Source organism: Nicrophorus vespilloides, unplaced genomic scaffold, assembly GCF_001412225.1.
Source record: "Nicrophorus vespilloides isolate i.1.1-1 unplaced genomic scaffold, Nicve_v1.0, whole genome shotgun sequence".
NCBI classification, from domain to species: domain Eukaryota; kingdom Metazoa; phylum Arthropoda; class Insecta; order Coleoptera; family Silphidae; genus Nicrophorus; species Nicrophorus vespilloides.
Genome location: NW_017097168.1, coordinates 13,576 through 23,045, shown reverse-complemented (window position 1 = coordinate 23,045; position 9,470 = coordinate 13,576). Strand labels below are relative to the sequence as shown.

At 44.4% G+C, this 9,470-nt stretch overlaps 3 protein-coding genes across 3 annotated transcripts; all 3 read left to right on the top strand.

Annotated features, from left to right (window-relative positions):
* The first annotated feature begins 612 nt into the window (after positions 1-612).
* On the top strand, positions 613-3,419 carry LOC108559232 (WSCD family member AAEL009094). The gene is made up of 5 exons (XM_017916443.1): positions 613-797; positions 1,915-2,109; positions 2,165-2,591; positions 2,657-2,860; positions 2,931-3,419. The coding sequence occupies exons 2-5, from the start codon at positions 1,987-1,989 to the stop codon at positions 3,083-3,085; spliced, it is 909 nt and encodes a 302-aa protein (XP_017771932.1). The 5' UTR covers positions 613-797; positions 1,915-1,986; the 3' UTR covers positions 3,086-3,419.
* A 429-nt stretch (positions 3,420-3,848) lies between these two features.
* LOC108559233 (peroxisomal biogenesis factor 19) lies at positions 3,849-5,201 on the top strand. Its single transcript, XM_017916444.1, has 3 exons — positions 3,849-4,022; positions 4,088-4,275; positions 4,334-5,201. Exons 1-3 carry the CDS (start codon positions 3,950-3,952, stop codon positions 4,910-4,912), a joined length of 840 nt encoding a protein of 279 aa, XP_017771933.1. The 5' UTR covers positions 3,849-3,949; the 3' UTR covers positions 4,913-5,201.
* Positions 5,202-5,553: 352 nt separating this feature from the next.
* On the top strand, positions 5,554-7,180 carry LOC108559231 (phosphoglycerate kinase-like). Its single transcript, XM_017916442.1, has 4 exons — positions 5,554-5,615; positions 5,678-5,881; positions 6,633-6,892; positions 6,948-7,180. The coding sequence occupies exons 1-4, from the start codon at positions 5,554-5,556 to the stop codon at positions 7,178-7,180; spliced, it is 759 nt and encodes a 252-aa protein (XP_017771931.1).
* The last annotated feature ends 2,290 nt before the right edge of the window (positions 7,181-9,470 follow it).

Genomic DNA, 9,470 nt, shown 5'->3' with positions numbered 1-9,470 from the left:
AAAAAATAATTTGTAGAAATTGATGGAATTTTGTAAAAATTATTAGAAATATGTTAAACTTGTTGGAATTAGAAGAAATTACTAAAAATTGCTATTTATCTGTACTAGAAAAAAAAATTCTAAGATTTTCAGTCAACATTAACAATCACTCGTTTTTAATGAATTAATTGCATGTTGTTAATTAGACAATTAAGCAGGAGGATATAGCGTTTAAACTGTAAAAACAGTTTCTTTCTATCGTTCTTTTCAAATGATTTAACGGTCGCATTCTCAATTTCCAACGAATTGATGAACGCAATTAAAATTTGCTGTTTCTGCCTTTTGTTGTTGTTGTTACAGTAAGTAATCAACAGGGCCATGAAATTTCAATCCATGACCGATTCGATCGTCTACTGTTGTTGTTGTGCGTCGTCGTCGTGCATTTGTTTCAGATTGAGCGTCGCGGCGCGCCCTTTCCGCCTAGCGAACGCGCGCGGCCGCCGGGATTTGCGAGAGACGTCGGCGTCGCCTCAGTTCCGCTCCGGCCGGCCGACCGCCCCGACGCACCGCTTCGCATCGCGCTTTAAAGCACACATAAACAAATAAAAAAATACAAGAAAAAAACCATTGCTTGCATTCATTCAAGCGCGACACACATAACATAACAAAAGAAAACACAAACACCCTCTTCTCTAGGGTTGAAAATCGCGGGATTGAAGAGGAAAAATCAATTGAGTAATCGAGTTACGTTCATCGATGGGCAGCAAGTTAATCGGATCGCACCGAAACGAACGAACCGAAAAAATAAATAAATCATAGTAAGTCGTGGGTGGGTGGTGGTGGTGTGTCACATTTGTGTGTATTCTGTAGTTGCGCAAGGATTAATAGATAAATCATCCAGAAGGCGCCCCCAAACGAAAACAAACGGTCTCGTTTAAAAACAAATAAACACAATGGCATTTGTTTTGATTCCGCTTCGTTCGTGTCATCGCTTCTTTGTTTTAAATAAAAAAACAAAATCGCATAGGGTTAGTCGATTGTAATTGGGTCAACACCCATTCTTCTCTTCAATTCCGGTTTCGGATTTGCGGAAAATTGCTTCCCCGATCGATTCAAATCTCTCTCTCTCTCCAACTCGTAAAAACATATGCACTATTTCTCGTTGGTGGGGGGCGGCGGGGGTGGTTGTGTGATGTTGTTGATCCGGGAGGCGGTGATTCGGAACAGCCAAATATTGATTATCAGCGTCTCGCCCGTTTCATGGCAACACGACATCCGGAACCAACAAAAAAAAAAATGAAAACGCAGCCGCCTCCCAATTGCAATCCATGGAAACGAAACAACACCCTTTGTTTTTATTTTCTTTTGTTTTTTTTTTTTCTTCTGTTGTCGCTCGATTCGTTCTTCGCGCAGCAACCGGTGGTCGAATTCTGAAGGAATCGCACAATTCGTAAATTCAACGAACTTCAATATTTTCGTTGATGGATCGAGTGTGCGAGTAAGATAAAGATGAGGATGTTAAAGTTTTTTTTTAATAGAATTTTGGCGCCGAACGTGGGGCGCCCGTATCGCCGTAATCTAAATGGCGATTCGTTATCTAGATTCGCACGTATCTCTCGAACAGACTGCGAATTGTGGATCTCCAATTGATGAACTATATTAGTGCACTTATACAATTCTTTTAAATTTATTAAAAATTGTTGGAAATTACAGAAATTGAGAAAAAAAAATTGTAGAAATTGATGGAATTTTGGAAAAATTAGTAGAAGTTTTTTAATAGAATTTTGGCGCCGAACGTGGGGCGCCCGTATCGCCGTAATCTAAATGGCGATTCGTTATCTAGATTCGCACGTATCTCTCGAATAGACTGCGAATTGTGGATCTCCAATTAGTGAACTATATTAGTGCACTTATACAAAATTTTTTTACCCGCAGATTGCGTTGAGTGCAGCCGATGCGAGTGGAGGCGGCAGCAGCAGAGTCCAGAGGAATGGATGAGTTGGACAAATGCAGCTGACGAGGCCGAGGTTCTGGGCCCTTGGACTGCTGATCACCTTGTACCTGGTGGGCGTTCTCCTTCTGTCCGCAGTCACTCTGCACGAACCCAAAACCAACGGATTCGCATCCAGAGTAAGTTAATCATTTAGATCACTATAGAATTGTAGAAATACTTTGTTGTTTGCAGTCGAATGAACAATCCCAATCGCTGCTCTCCTCCAAGAGTAAACCGTACAGAAGATCGCGCATCCAGTGGTGCTCCGATCTGAGTTACCGGAAGGTTCCGAAAGAGTCCGTCGCTCTGGCTTCGTTCCCCGGCAGCGGAAACACCTGGTTGAGATACTTGCTGCAGCAGGCGACGGGCACGCTCACCGGGTCCGTCTACAAGGATTACGGCCTCCTGAAGAACGGTTTTCCCGCGGAGAGCACCACCAACGGGTCCGTGCTCGTCGTCAAAACGCACGAATGGGGTCCGTTGGCGCGCAAGCAGTTCCAGAGAGCGGTGCTCCTGGTGCGCGCACCGGGTCCGGCGATCCAAGCGGAATTCAATCGGCAATCCGGCGGACACGTCGGTTTCGCATCGCCGGATCGTTACAGAAGGATGAAAGGCAAATGTACGCACGCACTTATCAATTATTATCATATTCAAATTTTGTTAAATAAATCTGCTGCTCTACAGATTGGCGTCAATTCGTTTATGACAAATTGGGCGCTTGGAAGAAATCGAATCTGGACTGGCTGAAGAACTTCTCGGGACCAACGCACGTCATCTTCTACGAGCAGCTCGTGGAGAACGTCGAGAACACTCTCAGATCCGTCCTCGAGTTCCTCCAGTTCCCAGTCAACCCCGGACAGTTGAAATGCGCCGTCGATCGACAAGAAGGTAACTTTGATCAACGCAATTCTTTTACTATTTACCATCATTGTTTTGTTTTTGTTGTTTGTTCGTTAAGGTATTTACAGACGGAAGAAGCGAGTGCTCAACTTTGACCCGTTCTCACCGGAGATGAAGGCGCGCATGAAGAAGGAGCAGGAGGAAGTGTACGAAGCCATCTACAAGATAGCTGCACCCTCCGACAACAAAAACAACAACAGCAACAAGAAGTGAACTCTTTCGATCTTCTTTCAACAGAGAAAAAGAACAAATAAGAAAGTCGTCTTCCCAGCAAAGCAGCAGCAAGAAATGAATCAAAACTATTTTTGGAAATGCATATTTTTTAATGTGAGAAACCCTTGAGCCTAAACCAACACTATCAAACTACTAATACTAATTTAATTGTAATTATCCACGAACCGATTTTCAATTTTCTTCTGATTTCGGCCTATATTTTTGCGTGTGCGAACTACAAACATATACGAAAATACATGCGTAGGACCAAGAACTATTTTATTTTTGGACGTGGGAAGCAAGTGTTAGGTAATTCTTTTGTTTTGTATATAAGNNNTGTTTATCAGACATCAGTATTATTAAATAAATCAATCAAATGAACTTGTGCGTATGTAATGAAGACTTATATCAAATACCCACTGATGTATTAATATCATAAATGTTAGCTAATAGAGGAGTCTCCGTGTATGCAACTGTCTAAACGTGAACGTAGCACAATTTGCAGAATAAATTATATTTTTCGTTCGTCCATCTTTCTTTCTTCTCGTTTCCATTGGTTTCCATCTGTATCAATCAATCACTTTCATACCATATTATACCAATGAGACGAAACGAAAGTTTATGTTTATGCAGAATGCAATGAAACCAGAACAGATTTGTTTCAAGAAATCATTAATTTAATTTAATTAAAAATGATCAGTTTTGCGATACTGAAAACTTATGCAACTTGATTGACTCGTTTGGAGTATAGGCTACTTCATGTACATCGAATTAATCAGATGACTTCTAACCTCTCTGCTTCATTCGCTCAGTTGCTTTGAACGTGAAAAGTTGTGTCATCATCGTAATAAATAAACGATAACAATGAGTGACCAGGCGAAACAGGAGGAAAAGAAACCGGCCGAGACAGACGCGGAATTATCCGAGCTTTTGGACAGTGAGTCTTCTTCGTCTGAACTTCATTTGTTCCTGTCATTATTACATAACACTTTTGATCCGTAGGTGCTTTGGCCGACTTCAGCAAGAAACCGGAAGAGAAAGCGGAAAAATCCGACGAGGCAAAGGCCGAAGAGGTTGAGGGTCAAGAATGGAGCGAGGACTTTATCAAGCAAGCGTCGGAGCAGTTCGAGAGCAACATCGCCGCATTACTGGGATCCGGAAATGGAGAACAGGCCGTGACACCCGAACAAGTTAGTCATTAGAAAAAAATTGTTATCTTTCAAATTATTTACATTTTTTTTGTCTCAGATCCAAGACAGTTTCCAGAGGATGGCCGAAGCGGCGCAGAGCGCCTTCTCGAATCCCGGAATCGGGGAGCCGGTGACGAACGATTTCGCCTCTGCCATCTCGCAAACGCTTCAGGGTCTGAGTCAGGGCGCGGAGAATTTGCAGAATCCGTTGCCGGATTCCGCAATCATGGAGATGTTCTCGGGAATGGCGGACGGTGGAGGATCGCAGAACGCCTTTCTGCCGTTCATGCAAGGTATGATGCAGAGTCTTCTGAGCAAGGAGGTTCTCTATCCGAGCTTGATGGATATCCTGGAGAAATACCCAGTGTGGTTGGCGGAGAACGACGGTACGCTTTCAGAAGAGGACAAGACTCGGTACAAGAAGCAGCAGGAGCTGATGCAGTCCGTCTGCGACGAATTGGAGCCGGAATCTAATGACGATAGCATCGAGGTGAAGAAGGCCAGGTTCGATAAGGTACTCGCTTTGATGCAAACGCTGCAGGACTACGGTCAACCACCAGCGGACATCGTCGTCAATGGACCTGCGATTCCCGGCATGGATCAACAAGGAAACATGGATCAGTGCAGTCTGATGTGATTCGGCAGCATTAACACACACCAAACTCTAATATTAAGGAAGAAATTGTGTTTCGTTATTTTATATTATTATTATTTTACACTAAGAATTGGACGTGCGGAATAATTTCGGTCGACTTGGCATCACATTTACCGGCAAAAATTTTCCACAACCAACGAACGAACCACGTCGTCGTCGTTGCAATTAATTTGTAAACAAGGAACGTGTACGATTTGACCATTTGTTGTGTCGCTAGAGATGTTATAATTATTATTATATTTAGTAAATAAATATACTTAATTTAATTAAATTCTGCAGTTTCATGTTACTAAATGTCTCGAAACGTCAATTTGTTTCATGTATCATTGTTTGTAGTGTAGTCTTATGAACTAATAAGGATAAAATAATTACTTTTTTTATCGATTTGCAACTGCTTGTTCTTGGAATGTGTAGTTGTGGTTGCAGAAGCATCGATTAATTGATGGATTGTTTCATGCGACAATGCACGAACGTTCCTCGCGCGTCTTCGGTGGGCGGGTAGATAACGCGGTGAACTTCAAAAAAAAAAGGCGAATCGGCAAGGTCAAAGGAGACATTCGCGCGACCTCCGCTCATTCATTCCAATTCGCTCGAACTAGCAACTTCCTCAAAAAACAACAACCATGGCCCTCAACAAGTTGGGAATCGACAAGCTAAATTTAGCCGGAAAGAGAGTGCTCATGAGGTATTTATCATCCATTCTTTGTTGTTGTTGTTGTTGCTATTATTGTTTTGTTTCATAATCAGGGTGGACTTCAACGTGCCTCTAAAAGAGGGCGTCATAACCAACAACCAGAGGATCGTCGCCGCTCTGGAGACGGTCAAGTATGCCATCGACCAGAAGGCGAAGAGCATCGTTCTGATGTCCCATCTGGGAAGGCCGGATGGTAACAAGAACCCCAAGTTCACGATGAAACCGGTCGCCGACGAGCTGACCAAACTGTTGAACAGGTATAGACCTAGGTGTGTCGTCCGCTTTTTCTTCGCTTTCTCTCTCTCCATCTTCGTCAATAACACCCTCCGAAAAACTCTTTTCCAGTAATTTTCTCCGGTTTCGGTAACTCCGCGCCGTCTCCGTCGTCTGTCGCTTCTTTTATTCTCTTTTTAGTTGTTGTTGAATGTTGTTACCACTTTGGGGACTTTCGCTCGGTGGCGGTGGCAACCCTTTCTCCATTTGAATGTTATAATATTTAAAAAAAACTTTATTCAAATTACGAAAATTACTGCAATTTCGGCACAGATTTTTTTTGATAAACCAACGAAAAAAAAAATATATAAACAAAACGCTTTGCTTTCGAGTATGTTTTGGCTTCAGCTAAATAGGTCGTCCCTATTATCTCTGGGATGACCTCATTTTTTTTTTTAATTTATTTAAATTAAAACTCGCAATCAAGGCGGCAAAATTCGAAATTGTCACTGTTTTATCACGTCCAGTTTTTACAACAGAGTTTAAAGTACACGATTATTTATCTAAAAGTCGACAATAATACAACAACTTTTATAAATATCGTAAAACGAAAAAAAAAATGTACATTATTACGAACTCTGTTTATAAAACTGATGTTTAGATTCGATTTGCCCTGATTCTCTTTTTCTCTTATCACCATTGTTCACCCGATTCTAATCTGTTTCACGCCTACTTGTTTTGTGCCCTATCAAAAAAAAAACAAAAACAAAAAATACACTTTGGGGGCCATCGCAGAGAAGTGACCTTCCTGCCAGATTGCGTAGGGCCGGAGGTGGAGAGCGCCTGCCAGGATCCGAAACCCGGATCCGTCTTCCTCCTGGAGAACCTTCGCTTCCACGTGGAGGAGGAAGGCAAAGGTATCGACGCAGCCGGCAAGAAGATCAAAGCTGAACCGGAGAAGGTTCAAGCCTTCCGTCAGAGTCTCAGGAAGTTGGGCGACCTCTTCGTCAACGATGCTTTCGGCACCGCGCATCGTGCACATTCCAGCATGATGGGTATTATTAATACAATATAAATTCGTGCAAATTCATTAACTTGAAACGATTTCAGGTGACGGTTTCGATGTTCGCGCCGCCGGTTTCCTGCTGAAGAAGGAACTTCAATACTTCGCCAAAGCCTTGGACAATCCTGAAGCTCCGTTTTTGGCCATTCTTGGTGGTGCTAAAGTCGCAGACAAGATCCAACTGATCGAAAACCTTCTCGATAAGGTCAACGAGATGATCATCGGCGGAGGAATGAGCTACACCTTCTTGAAGGAATCCAGAGGAATGAAGGTAATATAGAGTTTAATTTTTTACAGAATAACAAACGGATGACTTGTGGTTTAATATTTTATTGCCGCAATTTCACTATTGACAGAGGGTTAAAGTACACATTGAATTTAAGCGCAGCCCAGCTTTAAGTTGAGACCGCTGAAGACCAGCGCGAAGATCACCGCGTAAACGCAAATGAGAAACCAGAGATGCTTCAAATCGTTTCTGTTCAACGTCGAACCGCGACAACAAGAAACGACCTCGTCTCGTCTATTTTCTTGGGCTTCGCCTAAGCGAAACACCAGATTCGAATCCAGAGGCTCCACGGTGGCGGTATCTCTGTAGGCGAAGCTCTGCAGATTGGGAAACGTCACCGTTTCGATGGTGTGCGTGATCACTTCTTCGTTCTTCATCTCCGCGACACCGGTGAGCACCAACTCGGTTGCGGACCACTGCTTCTTCGTATCGCACGTCGGTCCAAAGTACTGCGCGAAACTCCTCACGCTCACCACACCTCTGATCGTGGCCACGTGCTTGATGCTGTGCGAAATCGCCGCGTACTTCGTCTTGCACACGTCCAGCATCTCGATCAAATCTTCCGTCTGCTGCTGCTGCTTAACCACCGGCGGAATATCCTGTATCTGCTTGATCACCTGATCCATCTCCAAGCAAAACTTCTTCGTCTCTTCGCCCAACTGCTTCTCCAGATCCTCGATGTTCTTTTTCGCCGCCAACTTATCGACGACGCACTCCTCGTCAATCTCCAACAGACTCGTCGCGACTTCGGCGTCGCGCTTGAATCGACGCGACACCTTCGCGTCGACAGCCTTATTGTCGGTCAACGCTTTCGGCGGCCTCTTCACCTCCAACCACAGACCGACATCGTTTCGCATCCCCTTCGCGTCCAACACTTGCCCGGCCGTCTGCGGCCTCTCCGGCAATGCGTACGACAACTTATCCAATCCCTTTATCGACTTCACCTTCTCCATCTTCCTTCTGCTGCTCTTCGGCTCGAGCTTGATCTTCGGCTCTTGCGGTTTAATCTCGTACTCCATTCTCTTGCGACGCTCGGCCTTGTGCTGCGTCACAAACTGCTCCAGATCCCTGTTGTTCCACGCATTATCGTCCTTTCGCTCCTCCTCCTCATCATCCTCCACCTTCCTAATCTCCACATCCGGACCCTTCCTCTTGTACTCGTAATGGAACTCCTGCCGTATCTTATGTATCTTCTCTTTAGACCCCGAATTCACCGTCAAATCTTTGGCGAAGTGCCTGTACTGCTTCGAATCGCTGCTCTTGTTCTTGGCGTTTTCGTAATCCACGATGGCCGGATTCTTGATGAACGTGTAGTTTTTGCTCTTGCGCTCCTCCTGGTCCTTCGCCTTGTTCTCGAGATCACCGATCGAGGGATTCTCGAGGGATTGCCATTTGCTCAAGATGCGCTTCGCCACCTCATCCGCTGCCTTCTTCTTCGGCTCCTCGTGGTGGTGATGCTGCTGCTGCTTCGGCGCACCCTTACTTTCCAGCAGATTCAGAGACGTGCTCTTCGGAGTGCTTTTGGCTGGAATCGAGTGCTTCGACGAGATCTGCGCCGAAGCTTTAGGATCGCGCTTCTTGTGTTTAGGCTGAACTCTCTCATCGATCTCCTGATCAGATTGCAAGTGACTCGCGACGGTCGTCGTCGTCGTGCTCGTCAATTCCATGTCGATCTTCGACGAATTCACTTCCTTCTCCAACTTATTGATCGCTTTCATCGTCGGCGTCGATTTTCGTTGCTCTTCGTTAGCAAATGGAACGATCTTCGCTTTCGCCTTTTTCGGACTGCCCTTTTTCCTTGTGGACGGACCTGGAAACATCGGATCGACGACATTCGCCTTATCCGGATTCACGATGAACGAAATCAATTGCTGATTATCACTCTTCTTTCCGTTCACCGTGGATCGAGGACTCGTCGATTTTTTCGACTGAAAAAAAATCATCAATTCTATAATAGTGAAGAATCAATTAAACAAATATATATATTACTGATCTTTCGTAGCTCATCATCTTCTGCACGAGCATCGTCCCTTTAGCACCTTCCTCCGGTTTAGACACCTTACTGCTTTGTGCAACATCCATGGACATCTTTCTTCCTTTGATGGTTTCCACCACGTTCCTGGGAATTTCGTTGGGAATTGTCAGGGTCATTATCGTTGCCGGCTCTGTGTTGCCGTTCTTGCTTGCACTCGAATCCACATCGAAGATGTACGGTTTGAGGAAATCCCCGGCTTTCGTTGCGTCCGTGAAGATACATTTCTGCTTCCTCTCGACATCTTTCAGT